This window comes from Protobothrops mucrosquamatus, unplaced genomic scaffold, assembly GCF_001527695.2.
Source record: "Protobothrops mucrosquamatus isolate PMUCROS unplaced genomic scaffold, P.Mucros_1.0 scaffold56, whole genome shotgun sequence".
NCBI lineage: Eukaryota > Metazoa > Chordata > Lepidosauria > Squamata > Viperidae > Protobothrops > Protobothrops mucrosquamatus.
Genome location: NW_015386436.1, coordinates 985,639 through 1,005,725, shown reverse-complemented (window position 1 = coordinate 1,005,725; position 20,087 = coordinate 985,639). Strand labels below are relative to the sequence as shown.

General features: G+C 51.9%; 1 protein-coding gene across 1 annotated transcript; it reads left to right on the top strand.

Annotated features, from left to right (window-relative positions):
- The first annotated feature begins 1,838 nt into the window (after positions 1-1,838).
- On the top strand, positions 1,839-7,963 carry LOC107283910 (gonadotropin-releasing hormone II receptor-like). The gene is made up of 5 exons (XM_015811888.1): positions 1,839-2,333; positions 2,452-2,659; positions 3,106-3,544; positions 7,690-7,766; positions 7,914-7,963. Exons 1-5 carry the CDS (start codon positions 1,839-1,841, stop codon positions 7,961-7,963), a joined length of 1,269 nt encoding a protein of 422 aa, XP_015667374.1.
- The last annotated feature ends 12,124 nt before the right edge of the window (positions 7,964-20,087 follow it).

The following is a 20,087-nucleotide window of genomic DNA, read 5'->3' as shown; positions in this document are numbered from 1 at the left end:
CCCCCCTTCCCTCCTGCGGGAGAGGCGGCTGGAATCTCACCGCTCCCGTCTCTCCTGCAGAGCCTCCCCGACGAGCTGCTCGCCTTCCTGGAGGACTTCTTCCCGCTGGCGGCTCCCGGCAGGGACTGACCTCGCCCGCCGCCGCGCCTCGGAGGACCAAGCCGCGCAGCCAGCCGGCCGGCCGGCCCGACCGCCAGCAGAAGGGGCGCCCCACGCCCGCCGGACGGAGCGCCGCGCTCTCCGGGCCGACCTGGCAGCGGCGCCAAGCAGCCGCTCGCGAGCCGAGGACCCCCCGCCCGAAGGGGCCTCCGAGCGTATCACGGGGAGCGGCGGCGCTCTGGCTGCGAGCGCTGGAGACCCGCTCGGGCTTGGAAGGCAGCGTCTCCTCCGGGCCCATCGCCTCCGTTGACCGGCCCGTCCGGGCGAGGAGGGAGGACGGCCCCTGGACTGGCCGGGCCGCTGGACGCTTCTCCGGCGCTGGGCAGCCGCGCTCCTCGCCCGGGCCGGCGCGCCGGATTCGGACTTTCCGGAGCTCCGGGAGGCTGTGAGGAGCGGGCGCCCCCTGGTGGCGGCGTCTGCCCTGATTCCTCCGCTCGGCCCCTGAAGTTAATTGCCGAGGATATTTTGTTTTCCCTGAACCTGCTGGACTCTTCGTCGTGTTTACATTGTTTTGGCATTTCTGGTGGTATTTATTATTGTGGTTGTTCAAGAAAACGGGGGTAGAAATGATTAGGTAAAATAAATGTTTTTTAAAAAATTTAGAGCTGAATATAATGGTGTTTTTTAAGAAAACCTTTGAACCCTGGAAAGCCAAGCACAAAGGCAGCGAAAGGATAAAGCAGTGTTTCTCAACCTTGACCATTTTAAGACATGTGGACTTCAACTCCCAGAATTCCACAGCCAGCATTCTGGGAGTTGAAGTCCACATGCCTTAAAATGGTCAAGGTTGAGAAACACTGTGATAAAGGATGTTGAGGAGGAGGAGGGGAGAGAGTCCGTCCTCTGCCTTTTGCCACAGAGACCCTCGCAAAGGCCGGATTAGGTGTTGCTGGAGCGCCTGACCGGTGACGGTGGCCGTGGAGGTCCCTGGTGGGCTGTGAGCACCTGACTTCACCATAGGAGCAGCTGCTCCCAAGGAGGGCAACAGACTGACCCAGCTCGGTCTGGGGAGCCTCCCCCTCTGCCGCTTTGCCCAGGCCCCTCCAGGGAGAGGCTGCTGCCTGCCCGTGCAACCCGCTGTCCCACGGCCGTTCTCTGGGGCAGACCAAGTAATAACTCGTTTATTTAAATGACTTGGATTCTGACCCTGCTGGGTTCAGAAACATTTCCCTCTGTTTTAACGGTGTTTCGTAGGACAGGCCATTGGGCCCTGTTTCGTACAGAAGCCATTACTTGCGCAACATGCTGCTAAAGTGGCTTGGGGCAATGTGTAAAAATCCAGATCCGGAATCACCTCCTCCTCCCGCCCCCCCCCCCCCGCCCCCAGCTGCCCACCAGCTGCACAAGAGCCACCTGGCTGCATTCTGGGGTGGGGCCGAGCAGATGTGACCCTGGGCAGAATTAGAGGGACATCTGTCCAAGGGCGTCTCTCAGAGTAAGCAGCCCTGACTGCCTGCAGGCCCCCTCCGGCTGCTTTCCCAGGGCTGGTGAGGCAGAGAGCAAGCCAGGCTCCAGGTCCCGGGCAGCCGTTGGAGGTAGGTTGCCGAGACCCTACAGAGGGCAGCAGAGGGAGGGGAGGGGGCTGCTGGGGAGATGCACTGGCTCCGATGACCCACCTCGCCTCCCTTTTCTCCCTCCTAGGGGCCCGGTAGGCAGATCAGGCTCTGATTCATTCCCCCATGGAGCACAATGGGAGCGGGCTGTGGGGAAGGGGCTCCTCTTTCAAAGGCCTGGAGGAGTCCGTGGTGCTGCCCATCTTCTCAGCTGCTGCTCAGGTCCGAGTGGGGATCACCCTGCTACTGTGTGTGATCTCGGCCACCTGCAACCTGGCCGTGCTGTGGAGCGGCTGGACCAGGCCTGCGGCCAAGGGCTCCCACGCACGCCTGCTGCTCCTGCACCTGGCGGGGGCAGATCTGCTGGTGGCCCTGGTGGTGATGCCGATAGACGCCGCCTGGAACATCACGCTGCAGTGGCGGGCTGGAGACGTGGCCTGCCGGCTTCTCATGTTCCTCAAGCTGCTGGCCATGTATGCCTCGGCCTTCGTCACCACTCTGATCAGCCTGGACTGCCAAGCGGCCATCTTACAGCCCCTGGCCACTGCCCGGGCTTGGCGCAAGAACCAGATCTTGCTCTACGCAGCCTGGCTGATGAGTGCCAGCCTCTCTGCTCCTCAGGTACCTGGCGAGGAAGCTTTCCCTCCCAGGGGCAAGACTAGGGATCCGTGGCCTTGGGGGGAGGGGGTGGACCCTTGCTCCAAAATCTCCCCCCCAATTCCTGCCATTGCCCCTGCAGCTGTTCCTGTTCCACACGGTCACCATCAGCTCCCCACAGAACTTCACCCAGTGCACGACCCACGGCTCCTTTGCCCAGCACTGGCACGAGGTGGCTTACAACATGTTCGGCTTCCTGGGCCTTTTTCTGCTCCCACTGCTGGTCATGAGCGCTTGCTACACCCGGGTCCTGCTGGAGATTTCGAGACACGTCAGCTCCTGCAACAGCTGTGAGTGTGGCTGGCTGGGTGGGGGGGAGGAAGAGGGATGGCTGTAAGTTGTTCTATATTGAGCCACAGTTTTGTGGGAGGGTCTCGAAAAGCCTAAATCTGAATGGGAACCCACAGGCCAAGTAGGGAGGATTCCCCAGCGGTGTCAAGCTAGTTTCATCACTTTCCCGAAGGAGCTTCATGCTTGACCCAAAGCAAAATTTTGGATTTTTTTTCTTAACAAAAAAAATTAACAGAAAAGGCATCAATTGCAAAAAAAAAAAAAGTCTACCCAATATGTTCATTATGGACAAACACATAAGAGAAACATTTTAGGAAAAATCTGCATTAAGCAATGAATGTACAAGATCTGTGAGCTCTGAGCGAAAGGAGAAGCTGGACTGGCACAAGTGGGCCCTTGGGCCTCCGAGCCCCCCAGGCTGACCAGGTTGCCCTCTTTGTTTCAGGGTCTGCCCAAGAGATGCCCTTGCGCCGCTCGCGCAACCCCATCCCGAGAGCGCGTCTTCGCTTGCTGCATCTCAGCCTGGCCATCGTCGGCTCCTTCGTGCTCTGCTGGACCCCTTACTACTTGCTGGGCCTGTGGTACTGGTTCTGGCCAGCAGACATGGAGGGGGCAGTGAGCCCCTCGCTGGCACACATCCTGTTCCTCTTTGGATTGCTCAACGCCTGCCTGGACCCCATCACCTACAGCCTCTTTGCTGGGCGCTGGCAGGGCGGGTGCCGCCAGGCAGCCGGGCAAGGGAAGCAGCTGCCCTCCCCCGTCACCGGCTCCTTCCAGGGCTCAGTGTCCTCTGTCCGCCCCACAAGAGGGGGCCGGCTGCTCCTCTCTGACACGGCCGAGGTGGCCCTGGGCCCGGGCTCAAGGCCTCCCCTGAGGGCAGCTGCGTGCGTGACTGACAGCCCTTCCAGCCAGTTCAGTGGGAAGGCTGCAAGGCCGAGTCTCCTTCCGGCCGTGGAGCTTCCGGCTCTCTCTCCTGGGCCAGAGGAGGAAGGGGCTCCGGCAGGGACCCCCCCACAGGCCCCTTACGAGGGAAGGAGCCTGGATGGCCCCGAGTTAGGCTCCCTCTGAACTAGCTGGGCGGGGGGGGGGTCCATAAAAAACGCATCCAGCTGTTCCCACCTATTGCTTAAGCAATCCTGAGTTCTAATCCCAACAAAAGTGCAACTTATACTGACCATTACACTTGGATAATACTTATATGCAATATTTTTTCTTTGGTGTGTAAACCCCAGGCCTGAATATTAAAATTGCCAGTTCATTTTTTAACAATTGCTGGAAACGCCACAATCAGGTTAGATTATTCTTCCATATCTGGTGGCATCGTGGCAAAGCTCAACCATTTGGAGAATGACTCATATCGGAAGGGTTCCATCCCAGGGTCATGAAGGAGCTGCCAGATGCGCGCTTGGAACTATTGAACCAAATCTTTCAAAGATCCTGGAAGCTGCCAGGGGAGTGGAAAAGAGCCCACGTGGTTACAATCTTTTTTTTAAAAAAAAAGGGGGGGGAGGGAGTAGATCCAGGAAACTTGAGAGCGTCTTGTGCAGCAGAGGGCAGTGCAGGAGAGGGAACGAACCCACCCAGCCAGGGTCTCCTGGAGGGGCAGCTTTCGGCACTTTCTATCTTTCTGCTGCAGCCGAATGTTGCAGCATGGACAAGAAGCAACTTCTGGTCCATCTGGAACTGGGCCATGCCCCGAAGGGTTGCTGGGGCATTAGGACAGAGTCAAACCTCTGGGGAGGAGAAAACTGGGGTGTCTTCTGTCCTGAGCGAGGAGCAGCGCAGCAGCAAGAGAAAACATTCCCCAACCAGCAGCAATATCCTGTACGGGTTTTTCCAGCAAGTCAGCCGCATTTTGCAGACTTTCAGCTTCTCCTGGAAGCCTCCAAGCAAAGGAGGTGGATTTGGGGGTGCCTACTTCTGCTTTTGGGGTACACCCTGAGGCTTTCTCTTGCTTTCTAAGATATGCTGCTTTCAAACCACAAACACTACATTTCTGGTCCTCATGGAAGGCAAAACTCCCAACACTCACTTGGGGTTCTCAGCAGCTCTGCACCATCGATTCCATCTGGAAAGATGCCAGTGAGTGGAAATGGAGCCGGGCAGCAGAACGGGGGAGAGGGAGGCAACTCTGCTTCCCTCCCCTGCCAAGGTGCCTGAATTGGGGCAAATTCTGTTCTTACTGTATGTGCATCTATGCCAGCCGCGATGCCAGCCGCCTCCCCCCCCCCCCAAGATCACCTGAGTTTCTCCTGAAGGCTATGTATGCCGTATAAGAACATTCTCCCTGGGAGGGGGAGCCACAAGATAGGGTTAAAAAAAATCAAGATGGCAGCCACGGTGGCATTATGGAAGCTCCACCTGTTTTTTTTTACATGCATCAGACGTGCTGACACCCCTTCAATATGTCACCTTGTGGAATACAGTGGGGAAAGGATGCTAATGTAAAGCGATCCCTGAATATTAATTGCAAGATGGAAATAAAAGAGGCTCTGGAAAGCGAGTTGGCAGAGAATCCGTTTCTCCAGGCAGATTCTAAGCATTCCTATCTGCTTTATGAAAAGGTTTTCACACGCACAGCGGAATGTGCTACTGCAGCTGACTTTGTGCAGAGGGCCTTCTTCTTTTCATAGACAACTTTGGTGTCCTGGGCTTTCCACACTGCTGGGATCGTAGATGTTGTCAGAGAGCAATCTGTGCCCCACCTGGCCAGCAAGGCCGGCCAATAAACAGAAGATGTTCTTACTTGGTTCTCCTTCAGGGCACGGAGGATAACCTTGGCAGATTCACTACCGTGGAAGTCAGTCGTAGCAAAAGCTTTGACTTCTGAAGTTTGTCCTCATGCTAAGCCACGGATGCTGAGGTATTTGTGCTTGGCAACCCACAATCCACATTTGGAGGGCAGATCCTGCCCCTGATTTTGAGGATGTGAGGTGGCTGATGAAGCCATGGATAATATCAGAAGCGTGTCTTCAGCTGGGGCAAGGGTGTCGTGGTGCACAACTTTCAGTGGCAGTGGAAAACAATGCCCCGATCGGACCTTCTGTGATGTCTGCAAGAACATGTGCCACAGATAGAAGCAGGATGTGGACAGCTATTCAAAGTCTTGTGTCTGGCAGCAAGTGGGCAGTTGAAAGCAACTTCAACCAGAACCCTTCTGCAGCTGCTTCCGGGTCTCAAGTCTCCCATTCCAGAAAGTGGCAACTGGCTCCTTGGGCCCAGGCCCTGCAGATCTACACCGAGGAAATCAGCTTTATTTGTTTATCTATTTAGGATTAAGATTTACATATCACTGAATAACTCAGTGGTGCACAATGGAATGGACTGATGGATGGATACAAATTGTTCAAAAGAAACAGGTCTACAAAAAGAGGAGGTGGAGTTGCACTATATGTAAGAGAATAGTACGTATCTCCAGAAATGCACGTGATCAAAGATAAAATCTCTCCAGAATGCATATGGGTCAAAATAAAAGAGAAAAAAGGTGACATTACCATAGATTTATATTACAGACCACTCAACCAATCAGAAAAAATAGATGAACTCTTTGCCAACCAGTTAACAAACGTATGTAAGAAGCACACCACAGTAGTAATGGGAGACTTCAACTAGCGGGATATCAACTGGGAGACAAACTCTACAGCGAGAGGGAGATCAGATTCCTAACCAACCTAGCCAGCAGCTATGTGGGGCCTTTGAGTGCCCCCCAAGTCAAGCGAGCAAAATGAGTCCCAAAGGGGAGATTTTTGTTATTTCCAATTTTTTGCTGCAGCGTTAGAATCAGGGTAGAAGTTTCTCCAATGAAGGGGGGGGGTGAGAGAGGGGAAGCAGAAGGGGAAAATGCAGCTTCTCCCGGCGATTTTGCTGGAAGCGGCCTGCCCGGCCCCTTTCCCACCGACCCGGAGATTCCGGGCAAGGGGCCGTCCCCCCACCGGCGCCTCCGGACCCCTCCGGCGCCTTCCGACAACCTCTCCCCCGGCCTTTGCCCTCCGAGGGCTCACCGCGTCTCCCACCGGAGCGGTGGCGGTGGCGGGTCCCCCTCACGCCCACTTTGGGGCGCCTCCCCCGGCAGGGCAGCGGGGCCGGGCCGGGGTCAGCCGCCTGGCCTCCGCCCCCCCCCCAAGGAGCTCGGCTCCTGCCGCGGAGGGGGGTGCCCGGGCCGCTGTTCCCCGGCCAGGAGAGGGCGGGGCGGTCGGGGGCTCCGCCGCCTCGCCGACTCAGCGCTTTTCCGCCTTGAACTGAGCCGCCCTCGCAGGCTGAGAAAACAGCCGCCGGGCACGGAGCGCTCGGCACGCAGAGGCCGGCGCCGGGCGGAGGGACGCGGGGAAGGGGAGGGGGAGGGCCCCTCTCTCCCCTCCCGGCTCGCCCCTCCGTCTTCTCCTCCGCGCCCTCGCCGGAGAGCTTCCCGGCTCCCCGAGGGCCCCTGCCGGCGCTCCCTTTGGCCAAGGTCGGCTCCGGTCAGCCCAGCCCGCTCGGAGGCCCGGCGAGGCCTTCTGCGCTGGAGAGGAGAAGCGGCGGGTGAAGCCGGCGAAGCTGCCCTGGGCCCAAGAGGTGCGGCCCGGAAGTGCCAAGTGACCAGGCCGACCCGAGTGCGAGACCCGGCCTCGCTTTCCCCGCGGCCTTTTCCACTTGTGCTGGCAGAAGGAAGAAAGAATTCAAATGAGGGTTTTAAGAGGCAGCCTATCAGCTACTGCCCAGCTCCACCGGTGTCCTAGGCCAGGGGTAGGCAACCTTGGCTCTTTTATGACTCGTGGACTTCAACTCCCAGAATTCCTGAGCCAGCTATGCTGGCTCAGGAATTCTGGGAGTTGAAGTCCACGAGTCATAAAAGAGCCAAGGTTGCCTACCCCTGGCCTAGGCTAACCTGGGCCAGTGTGGCAAAGGGACTAGAGGGGAAAGTTGAGGGATTCTCCTGCAAGAAGGCAATCGCCTCCATACTGTTGTAAAGACAGTTGTGCAGACATTGGCAGTTGTGAAATGACCGCCGGGAATAAACTTGGCTTGAGAAGCTCTTTGCCTGCCTCTGCAGGTGGTGGGATGAATGTGAAAGGAAGATGGGAGTCTCAGGAGACTCCACTTGGCACTTGAGTGCAGGGCTCTTCAAAGGTAAAGTCTCCTTTATAAGTTGGCTGGTTTTCCCAGTGCTCATTTCCTACCCTCCAGATAAACTTTAAAAAGGATTCGGAGAAGTTGGAACAGATGCAGAGAGGGCCTGCGTGCAATCGGAACCAGCCCCTTCCCTGGCCTCTCAAGGTGGAGGAATGAGGGGTTACGTCCAGGCAGCTGAATGTTCAGGTCCCTAAGAGCAAGCGAGAGCACCCAGGGGGCCTTCGCAGAAGAGATGATTTAATCTGGAATCCTACACAGAAGAGGTCTGATGGGACAGCCTCAGAACGACAGGAACTTTGTTATTGACCAATCCCGATTTTGTGCTGAGAATGTTTTGTGACTTGAAGTAACACTTTCAATTTACTTATAATTTTTTGCCACATACACACACATGGCACACTGCTCCTTCCGTCTTCTATGTCCTTTCTACTATTTTCCTGTTTGACAGAAAGTGAATATTTGGGGAATATTTATTTGTTCAATTTCACAGATCAGAAACTGCACTCCTGATGTTCACCAGTCTGTCACAAACTGTTTCCATCTTGATCAAATACTAACCGACACAGTTTTTTCTACCCACGTTTGTCCTGAATACTTTTTCAATCAAAAGCCAGCATGTAAGTATTGAAATAAAGAGCCAACTAAGCCTGATTTTATTAACTTGATTACCCAATTAACCCACCTGGGGCTAAAACTAACTGCATGTTGTGGGTCTGCACATGTCACACCAATCCTTGAAGAAATGTTCGGCTTCCTGCTCTTCGGCATATTTCCTTTCTCCAGCCACTCCTTGAACAGGTGTTCCATGCGCACACGCACTTGGGTGTAAAACTCGGGGAGCTTGCAGGTATATAACACTTCAGAGTAGTGTAGGAGTTTGAATCCTCAGCCCACCCTCAGCCCCAAAAGGGTCCTTCGGAACTCTTAGCAGTGCCATCTCTAGTGCCCGGGCAGGCTTTCTCCATGCCCGCAGCTGGTTCATCATCGCGTAATGCATTTGCCCTAAAAGGCTTACAGGAACATTGTGCTCCTGCAACGAATGAAAACCTCCATCCTTCTGGCAGCGGCTATCACAGAATCATTGTGCGATTAAATGGAGGAAGGGGCATGGTGCTCAGAACATCTGGCCAAACAGCAGATGTGGATGCTGTGGTGGATCCAATTAAATGGAAATAAGTTTTATGAACTGCTAAGCCCTGCACAGAGAAGATGCTAAAGCGCTGCACGAAGTAATTCTATGCTCCCCTTGGCATTTATTGCAGGTAACATTATTTTGCAGAGACAATGGTCGCGCCCTGCAGAGGACTCATGCATCTCATTCAAAAGAATGGAAATCAACATTCTTTTGTCCTGCATCCAGGGACGTTTCTTTGTGGGCCAACAGTCTGCAGCAGGCAAAGGCTACTACGGTCATCATCTCTGGAGCTGCTTTTCTGCCTCCGCTATTTGGGAGACTTCTCAGCATCTCACCGTTCTTTTCTTTTAGAGAAAAGTTAGCCAATGTTAAAATGTTTCCTTCAACTCAAGTGGCTCATTTGGAATGGGATCCTGTTTCAAGAATATCCTGAGCCTCCTGGAAAAATAAATAGCACCAGGAAATTGCAGTGTTTAAAATATAATGATTTTTTAAAAAATTCCTAACGGCAAATGTAGATTGTACTTGACAGAAAGGATAGAGTATGGTTGCTGCTCAGATGTTGGAGGGCTTTCCCCACAATCTCCAAAACGAGGAGCGTAGCCTCATCTTTCCGTCTGTATTCAAATTCAGTGGAAAAGCTCATCAGTTTGCTCAAAGTGACATTTGGCTAGAGACGCTCTCAAAGGTTTTCTTTAAATATCTCTGACGGCCCAGACATCCAGTTTGCTGAGCTACTCAAAAGAAGGCAGAACGGGTGTTCTTCATGTGACCACAACAGTCCTTTAGTGCTGGCCTCCAGGCAGCCTTTGGAGTGGGTTCTGGTCGTGTGGGTCACCCACATTCCCTTATCAGTTCTCCGTCCAACACTTGCGAGAAGAAAGCTGGCTGGAAGAGTGATAAGGAGATGTGGGGGACTTCAGGAATTCCCACAAAACCTGCAAAATAGAGCAAAGAGAAGAAGATGGAGAAAAAGGGGTTGACATCACCCATCACCTCTGGAGGCATCAGGAGATCTTGCCATGCCAGGAGGCTATGTTCAGCAGCCGGTCTCCTGCGTGCGCGTGGGTCCTCTTGGGAAGAGAGCTTGTCCTCCTCTGGGACAGGCCAGGAAAGGGCTGCCTCTGCCCATCCCAATGCCTTCAGCCGAAAAGCCCAGCCCATTCATACATTTCATAAACATCAGGTTCCCTCCTCACATTCTGGGGATTGGACCATCCCTTTCACCAAGTCTTTTGTTTTTTTTATAAAACTTGATCTGATTGGCTATACAGAGCCACGGCCATAATTAGGATTACTAAAAGGTCAAGATCCCGCCTACTTTCCACTTGCAACCAAGTCCTTCTAGCCCTTAGGAGCCCTGAAAAACCAAACTCTGCTTCCAGCAGCTCAAATCCTGCCAATATTCTGACTGCTTTGCAAAACCGCTCCTTCCCCCAGGCAGAGGGCGATCAGGGCGATCCAGCACTAGTGAATCAGGTCCCCTCTTAAGGGAGACGAGTTCAGGTCATCTGGTCAATGCACCGTGGCCAGGAGAAAACCCTGGCAGGCGCCTGGGTCCAGCAAGCCCTCTCTCGGGGCTGGGGCCGGCTCCTTTTCCCCTCAGGCCTCTGGGCTGCCGACCTGCAGCCAGGGATGAGCAGCTGCATTCAGATGCTGACATAATGTGGTGGGACAGGAACCAGGTGCATCCAGAGAGCTGTGCCCACCTGGCCGGTGCCTTTGAGGAATGCGAGTGGGGCTGCCCTGGCTGTGGGACTGCCCTCCCTCTGCCCCCATTGTTTTCCTGAGTTGCTGAGCTAAGGAATGTTCTCTTTGCATTGCTTCATGTTTGTTTAAGCCCTTTTCAGTCCCTCCTAGGGAGGCAGGGCATGACTCAGTGGCCAGCAATGGATTCCCCCCCAGGGCAGATTGCAAGAGCCGCCCATTTGGACATGGCTACTCTTCTCTTCTCTTCTCTTCTCTTCTCTTCTCTTCTCCTCCCCTCTCCCTTTTGGGTCATCCTCTCCCCCTTACCCATGTGCTTGGGGGTTTCTCCAAGTTGACTCCCACTTCCTTCATTCCAATCAACTTCTGGTCTGTATTTTGTTCAGATTCTGGCACTACCAAAAGCCAATCTTGAGGCTCTGGGAAGGCTAAGGAAATGGACTGGAAGGTGAGATTTGGCTGGCTGGAGAGACAGCGGTGCATCATGTTGTGCCCAGCCATTTTGAATGCACTGAGTTTCACCCACTCTCCCTACAAAAGCCGGGGCAGTTTTGGGGGCCTCAGGCCTGGTGCTTTGGCAGCTTTTCTGAACTGGTTGAAGGAGCAGGAGGTCTCCTGGGGTTTGGTCCTGAGATGGATAATGTTTCCTTGTTTGGAAGCTCTCTGCAGTGCAAAACAACAAAAAGGTATCAATGGAACCTAATAGTTAGCATTTCAGATCAATCTCAAATTTCCTGCCTGGACTTTTCTCAACAAGCTGACCTGAAGAGTCAGTTGAATTTTGCTTGTGGGGCGAAAGCCAGGTGAGCATGGAAGTGGCTGGATTGCTCAACTGGCCCAGAGACTGACCCCCCCCCCCTTTCCTCACTCTGGAGAAGGTTGGATGGTTGGGCCATGAGAACTGTGAAATGTTGTGCCCGCTTCTCTAAAAGCTGGCTTCGTAACAGTGTCTTGGTCTTTTCTTTCTTTCTATCTATAAATCTTGAAGAAGCTCTTTGAATGGAAGGTGGTCTGCTGCCCAGGTTGGACAAGCACTCCCTGCTCTGGCTGCCTCATTTTGGAAGAACACAAATAGCTACAACCCACTGGTGGCTGCAGTGGCTGGTGTGGAATGGGTTGTTGGAAAGGTTGATGTCCCCCCCCAACCCACCTCTCCTCTGCCAGGGGGCAAAGAACCAGACACCCAAACCAAAGGATCATCTCTGTAAGGCAGCCCTACTGGGTTGGGTGGAAATGCCGGCTTTTCTATCTGTCGATGTACTCAAAATAACCACTTCCACCCACAGAGCAGCACGGAAGCTGCTTTCCAGATGGGCTGAACATTCAGGAAGGTGTTTCCCTTCCTAGAAACATCGCGTTGAAAGCGGTTATTCTATGACAACTACTGGGGGGGGGAAGGGGAGGCAGAGCTAGAAATAAGCAGGATCTGGGAGATTCCTCCTTTGGGAGAAACCAGAGGCCTCTAGAGGGCGGCACTGACCAGCCTTCTCCAGGAGAGCAGCCTGAGAATCCGGGCAGATGTTCTGCTGCCTCCCTTAGAATCCCAGGGCCAAAAAAAGGGCACCAACATGGGCAGAGAGAGCTGATTTTAGGACAAGGGGCTGAGCTGGTGTATCCAGGCAAAACTCTCCAGCATTCTGGCTTTTAAATGGCCAAATCTGCCAATTCCCAGAAAGAATCTCCAGAACATGGTCCACACAACAAATAAGTCAGGGTCTTCATGTCTTATATTATTTATTGCCACTGACTTCAATAGCCTTCTATTATGCAGAAAATAACTCTACCTTCAGAATCAACTTATTTAAGAAGCATCTTCAGTGTGAGTCAGTGGTACCTGTCAGATAATGAGAAATGGGTGCAATGTGCTGGCTTGCAATGTAGTCTTTAGGTTAGAGATCATGGCTTACAGAGACGAGTTAGCTGCTTGGGCTATCCTTCCAACGGACTTTTTTTTTTTTTTTGCAAAAATTCCTCCTTCATATGTCAGAGCAGAAGATCACACATTGCTTCTCTTTGAAGTCAAGAGGCACAGAGAATCACAAATCTTCAGGGCAATAGTCACATTGGGCAGCCAATTCAGAAATGTTGAGCTCAGGTGGAGCTTCTGCTGGGCTGCCGCTATGTACATCTGCTCTCCTAAGCTCTCCCTTCTTCGGTAGCATATTTTAAGGGCAGCTCACGAAGATGCTCTCTTAACAGGACTAATTCAGTTATGTGACAAGTCCAGGGCCCTGAGCCTCCTTTGCTTGGTGGGGTCTACCAATTGTTGCAGTAACTTTGCTTTCCGGGGACCCCCCCCCAACTGCTAAGTGCTCTCCACCCATCTGCTCAGCCGGCTTCAGGGAAAGCCGGGCGGGTGGAGGGGGGGGGTCGCGAGTGGGCCCGGGGGTCCCGGGAGCCGCGGCGACTGAGCGGGCCTGACTGGGGCGCCCCGCCGTTTCTTCCGCCTCTCCCGGGCTCCGGGCGCGCGAGCGGAGGCGGCGGAGGCGGCGGCGCAGCCCCCCTCCCGGCCGAGTCCTCCCGCGAGCGCCCGAGTGCTAATGAGGCATTTCCACAGTGAATCAGCGGCCCGGAATCGCAGGGCGGCTAACTCGATCAGCGGCGCTGTCCCTCGGAGGCAGCCACTCGGCTAATCCTGCCAGACAGGCAGAAAAGCCCCGGAGCGGCTCGGCCCTCGCCCCGCCGCCCCCGCCCGGCCGCAGAGCGGGCCCTCCAGGCAGGCGCCGCCGCTGCCCCGAGCCCGGCTGCCCCCTCCGGCTCGCCCGGCCGCCGGAGCCTCGGCTGATTTCCTCCAGATCTGACGAGGAGTCATTGGTGGACTCTCTGCAAGGCTGCTGCTCCCCAGATCATCTGTGCCTCCGCCGACAGACAACCGGTGCAGCCCATCCTCAATCAGCTTCACCCTCCAAAGATCTCCGGATACACCGGCTTCCTCCTAGGTCTCTGCCGTCCCGCTCTTGCTTCCAGACACGCGTCTCTCCCTGGAGTTTCAGACTTTCGTCCCTCCCTGGGTCAGGACTTCAGGTCCTGAAGCCTCCGCGGGCTTTCCCAGCCCGGCCAGAAGGAAGGAATCTGTTTGGTTTGAGTCTGCCACCTGGTGGCGGAAGGAGGAAGCCCATCCTTCTGGAACTGGACCTGTTCTGGGACGAGTTTCTTTTGCTCTCTCAGGCTGTATGTCTTTGCATCCCTAGCATAAGGTCGGAGGGGACCTTAGAAGTCATCTAGTCCAACCTCCTATTCAGTGCAAGGTCCCTTAAAACACTCCGGGGAATGGCTCCAGCCTCGGTCTGAAGAGCACCGGGGCAAGGGAGTCCTGTGAGCCAGCCTGTTTTACTGGCCGACAGTCTTCGCTCTCCAGACAGCCTCCCTCCCATCTCTGGAACTCCACTTCCCTGCAGTTTCAACACATTGGCTGCGCTCTGCTGCCAGGTGGCAGTGAAGGGGGCCTGATAAGGGTCCCCCCCCCAGAGAAGAGATGATGGGAGAAGGCCCACAGCGAGTATCCACAGTGGAGGGTAAATTGTACGATACTTAAGGACACTGGCTATGTCTTGCCTAGGTTTAGGAGTAAGATGATAGCTGTCTTCTGTACTTGAGGGCTCATCACAGAGAAGTGGGGATTGACTTATTACCCCAAGAACCCAGAGATCCCTCTCACAGTTGCTACTATTGAGCAAGGTACCACCTATATTATACCTGTGCATTTGGTTTTTGAGAGGTCAAGCTTGCTGGTCTCCCTAAAGAGTGAGTGGCAGGTGTCAGCCTTCTCCCCCATCATGCACAAGCATTCAACTGAAGCACATCTCTTCTTCATGGAGCTGAACATCGTTGTTTTGTTTTGTTTTTTTTAAAAGCCCTACAAGTGACTGGTGTGGCTAGACGTTTTAAAGATCAGGATGTGGCTTCAGACCCAGGAAAAGAGGACCAAATACCATTGGGACCCCCCAGACCCTCCCACTCCCACTCTGCTCTCTTGTTCAGGGGCCATAATTGGACCACAGGAGGCCCAGTCTGGCAAGGGGGAGGGGAAGACAATCTGGGCAGCCTTAAGCTTAATGAGCCTCGGTATGGGGATTCTTCACTGATATGTTAAATATCAATTAAAATAAAATAAAATAAAACATGATTTTTATTTATCTGGATTTTTATGCAGAGCAAGCGACTGGACTTGATGTCCTAAACGGCCTCTTTCCACTCTAGGATTCTATTAAGTTTGTTAATTGCTAGAAGCTCCCAGGACCCTTGGCTGCCAGTTTTGGAAGTCTGCTGGTGTGTTATGCCGGGAGTGAGCCAGTCCTGTGGGTGGCATGAGTATGGCATTCATCAAGGACTTCCCTGCCTCCCCCCCACACACACTGGAGGATCGGCTTCTGCTCCTGCTGCTGGGGAGGTTGCCAGAAATAGCAGCCAATCACTGGCAGCCTGAAAGAGATCACAGAAGACCTGCTAGGAAGCTGTGCAAAAATATTCCAGCAGCCCTTTGAACTGCTAAACTACTTTTGGGGAGTGTCAGCACTTGGGCTGACAAGGTGATAATTTATGCCAACATCACCCTTCTGTTCCAAGTGAACAACTGAATTACAGGTAGTCCTCGACTTATGACCACAATTTCAGAATTTCAGAACCAGAATAGAGCTGGAAGGGACCTTGGAGGTCTCCTAGTCCAGCCCCTTGCTCAAGCAGGAGAACCTATACCATTTCAGACAAGTGACTGTCCAGTCTCTTCTTAAAAACCTCCAGTGATGGAGCGCCCACGATTTCTGGAGGCAAACTGTTCCACTGGTTGATTGTCCTCACTGTCAGGAAGTTTCTCCTTAATTCGAAGTTGCTTCTCTCCTTGATCAGTTTCCATCCATCGTTTCTTGTCTTGCCTTCTGGTGCTTTGAAGAATAGTTTGACCCCCTCCTCTTTGTGGCAGCCTCTCAAATACTGGAATACTGCTATCATATCACCCCAAACCTTGAAACTGTTCTTCATATATTTTTGTCTCCAGGCCCTAGCAAGGCCCCTTCTGAACTATCATCATGAAGAATGTACAGACACCGTTTCCCTCCATGGATTGAAGTAATCTTCATGTTTTTAATATATAAAGCAGGTCCCTCAATTGCCTTAACTAAAAAAGCTACAGAGCATACAGGAGCTGCATAAACACACACTGGAAGTTGGCATTAGCAGCAAATCCTATTGGGAGAATATTTAGAGACGTTTTACCTCTGCGAGAGAAAGCCAAGCTGCTTTCCACCCCAAATCACATTCTCTTGGTACGTTTAAATATAACATCTTTAGTCCAGAGCCTGCTATGCAGCACTTTTGAAAGGAAGAGTAACAAAGGAAAGGGGAAGAGAGGAAAGCGCCCCTCTTTCCTACATCTAAGTGTGCAGCAAACACATTCAAAGGGTAATTAGACTGAAAGAAACAATTTGCCATATGGAGACAACCCCATTTTGTTAGCAGAAATTAAAGTAGATCTAGAATCATTCATGGGAAAATGGCGAGTGGACTATTAAATACTAAGAAGACAAAGATAATGTTAACTGGCCTGGTGGATGAACATACTGACAGTTGATGGCAAAAGGTGGGGCTTTGGGGAAACTCAAGAACGAAGGTGGATGGAGAAGTAATAAGACTGGTCTTAAAAGAGGAAGGCAATGACAGGCTCGATCCCGAAAAAGATTTCAACCAGAACAGTGATTAGAATAGCTTAAACCGTGGTCCGTCCAGTGAAAACCACGGCTCTAAAAAGTGGAGGCTGAAAGGAAAATGATAGAAAGAAGATAGAATTATGAGCTTTGGAGAAGGTTTTTCTGATTGCAGCACAACCCAATACTGTAAATCAGTCTTGGACCAAACTGAGGTTGATCGGTGCTTCCTTGATCAACAAGCAGAAGATCACCTGCTTTGGGCAGTGATGGAAGAGAGGGACAGTGAGGTTTGGCAAAAGCAAAGAGAGTATAAGGGGAAGGCACCAAGTGTCTGAATGGACATATCAGGGATTATGGTCCTTGGCCAATTGAGATGGCTTTTGTCCATATAATCACCATCCAGGAGTCAAGCCCAATTTGTTAATATTAATTAACAAAACACAAAGACAAAAGTCACACAACGGATAAACCTCTGGCACAGCCACGTTTTCCAGTACAAAAAATGTTCAGCTTCTGGAAACCCTTTCTATGCTATATTCAGGCACCTCAGTTGGGAGATTGGCAGCAGTCCCAGAGCTCATGATATGGGCAAGATTCAGGAGCTGTCAGCTTACTTCTGGTTCCATGGTTTGAAACTGGAGCAATGCCGGCTTGGGAACAATGGCCTCAAGGTCGTGATGAGACAAATGTACCAGGTGCTGAAAACAAGATTGCGGGTGCTGCAATTTGTTTTACTTTGCCTCTGTACAAACTGGAAATGAGGAATTTGCCTTGGATCTGCAGTAGCTGGGGGGGGGGGGGATACTGATTGGATGACATTTTCTAGCACTCCTATTGGTCAACCAGAGGGGAGAATTGATTGGCTCATGGTGTTCCTGGGCTTTCTCCTTGTTTCCAAGTCTGTAGAAGTGAAGATGATTACAAATCAGAATAACACCTAACAGAGGTGGAAGGGGCCTTGGAGGTCTTCTAGTCCAACCCCCTGCACAAGCAGGAGACCCTTTACCATTCCAGACAAATGGCTGTCTGTCTCTTCTTAAAAACCTCCAGTGATGGAGCATCAACAACTTCTGAACGCAAGCCATTCCTATTTCTCCCTGCAGCAAGGGCCAGCTTCTGTCTCCACGCGTCCCAAAGCCGCCCCTTCCCTCTGAATCCTCCTGTTGGGACTGGCGCCATAGAACAATGTTTGCCCAGTGCAGTGGCGCATGGCGGCAGAGGCAAAAGAAGCTCCTCTGACGCACAGACATTGCGTGAACACTGCAATATTCTTGGGGGTTGGTGGGCTGGGGTGCCCCGAATTTGCTCTCCTGGCTGCCTGTTTCACATAGTTATTTCTGGGACAGAAGGACAAGGGAGTGGATTCTGGACTCTCCTTGTCAAGTTTTCAGATTTGTTCATGACACATATTTTCAAGCCTTCCATTATCTTTTTGCGTTTTAAGTATTATTTACTTTTGTTTAATGAAGTGGAAAACATTAGCCGGAAAAAAAGTGATTGGCCGCTCTGACAGATATATTAAAGGTTTGTTCTGTAATCATTGGGTGATACTTTTATCATATTGTTTATTCATTTGCTAATCCTATTGTTCATTTGTATTTATTGCTGCATACTATATATTTGTTTATGTATTTTCAGGAATTTCATTTATTTATTTATATAGCATTTTTCCAGAGTTTTTTTTTTTTACTGTTTTCTGTATCATGGTTTACTAAATATTCAATTTTAGAAAGATTATCATGAAATTTTCTCTGTTTAAAATGTAAGAATTAGGAGGAAACAAACTGGGTTTTTTTTAAATGTTATTTCATACTGTAAGCCTGGAGTGGCAGAGTGAGGAAGCCTGAAAGGAGCTGGTCAGTTTTGGCTCTCTTCCCCACAGAGGTGTTCGAGAGATCTGTTGGGTTCCTTTTCCAGGCCTTCTGTGACCATGGTCTTTCCAGTCCTCCCGCTAACAGGTTTCCAATCCCAGCAACCTTCCTGGTTTCTAGACAATTCCTGGATGTTACCATGGTGATTCATGACCTAATTAAAGTCACTGGAGTGGTAACCACATTTTCCCATCAAAACAACAAATTCACATCTTTTCTCCAACATTCTTCCAGCCTATTTAAAGAAGTCTCAATCTGGGTCAGCGGTAAGAAATGGGAGGTATTTACTACCATCAGCCTGCATACACACCCTTTTCAAATAGACCAAGGGCTAATAGGTCAGAACTCAGTGCCAGGGCCCACTTCAAAGCCTCATCCCAAGAAAGCAGGACTCGTGGAAGCAGTTTCTTTCCAAAAGGAACTTTTTATTAGGAGAAGCTGATAGCTGGCATGATAGGCAGGATCTGAGGGTTTCCCACTCAGATTGATAGGTTAAAAGAGTCCCAAGCAAACCCCACCCCAACAGTTCATGCGATCAGTTTGAATGGGCCAATCCCCTCCGAAAGGAATGAATTAGGAAAGAGATGAGATAGATCCCCCCCCCCCGGAAAGAATGGGTTCTGACACTCAGTATGATCTTCATTTATCTTGCTTACCTAGTTTACTATCAAGATATGGATAACTTCAAGTGGAGCCCCAGATCTCCCCCCCCCAATCTTGATCTAGCTGCCTTACCATCCCCGAGAATGCCCTCATGACCTCTGGGGGTTCTTTTGAGATAATTCCTCTCTGCACAGCTCCACAGTATCAAGATGCCTGAAACAGGGATACATTTTTTCTGTGTCGCCTTGTTAAAGCCATGTTAAGGTATACAGCTACCTCCATGAAATCTGAATAGGGTATTTAATGATGCATGGGAGCTTTTTAGTCATTGGACATTATTTTCTGTGCAGAATAGAAATAAAGGATTGTGTTGTGTGTAGAATAACGTACCATAAAGATGAGCAGATCTGGCAAGTTTGTTAAGATATTTAATAGCTGGAACAGTAAAGTGGATAATGGGCCAGAACACACAGTGGTGATGGATCGGTTGGAGAGTGCAGGCTCCTGCGTGAGGCAATCTAAGTTATGATTGGTTGCTGGGTGTAAAGGAGGAGTTTCCCTTTTTCCCGCCTTTTTTTCTTCTGGGTGTGCTCTGTATGCTGGTCTGTGATTTTCCTGATGATTTACCTCATGATGTAGTGGTGTGCCTGACTATCTTGTCTATTGTAAATATAAATGTTAAATGTATTTATTTATATAAAACTACAAGTTCATGTCAGCGTCTCTGCGCAATCCCCTGACCAATTTTTCATGTAGTCCTGCTGAGCTGATGCGCCTCTTCCTTGGCGCCTACCAGGATAGGTGCCTCAGGAGATGACGGACTCTCTTTTGTGGAGGCATTTCAGACGAATCCAGAAGGAAAGGAAAAGAGGAGCCTCTCTCTGGCAGGACACTCCGCGTTGTCCTCCCGGTTGTGCGGATGGATCAGTCATGCGCTTGGCTGCCTTCTGCTTGGGGAATGGCCAGGCGGTTAGAAAGTGGGGGGCCTAACTGGACTACCTATGAAGGAGGTTTGGCATGGAAACTGTCTGAACGAGGTTGAAGGGAGCCTGCACACTTGAGGCTGATGTGGGCCTGGTGCTTTGGCCGAGTTCTGGAGGATTTAGGAAAGCGGCTTCCTGGATGGTCTCCTCAGAGGAGGCCTGGAGGCTGGGCGGGAAGGAGCGTGGCCGCGTCTTTCCCGCCTCTGAAGACTGGGCTAAACTGAGCTCAGCGGCTGTTCCCGCCTGGGGATCTTCTTGCCTGAGCCCGGAACTCTTAGCCGCCCCCGCTGACACCCCCCCCCCCAGCAGGCGGACCGCCCGTTGCTCCTTCCTTTCCCCCGAGGCTTGAGGCGCAGAGCCACCCGCGGACGAGGCGC

Excerpts from the sequence above, each read along its gene's own strand:
- LOC107283910 (XM_015811888.1), top strand. The coding sequence starts at position 1,839 with ATGGAGCACAATGGGAGCGGGCTGTGGGGAAGGGGCTCCTCTTTCAAA. Across the intron at positions 3,545-7,689 it reads CCTCCCCTGAGGGCAGCTGC|GTGGTGGGATGAATGTGAAA; the intron begins GTGCGTGACTGA and ends CTGCCTCTGCAG. Across the intron at positions 7,767-7,913 it reads GAGTGCAGGGCTCTTCAAAG|GTGGAGGAATGAGGGGTTAC; the intron begins GTAAAGTCTCCT and ends TGGCCTCTCAAG.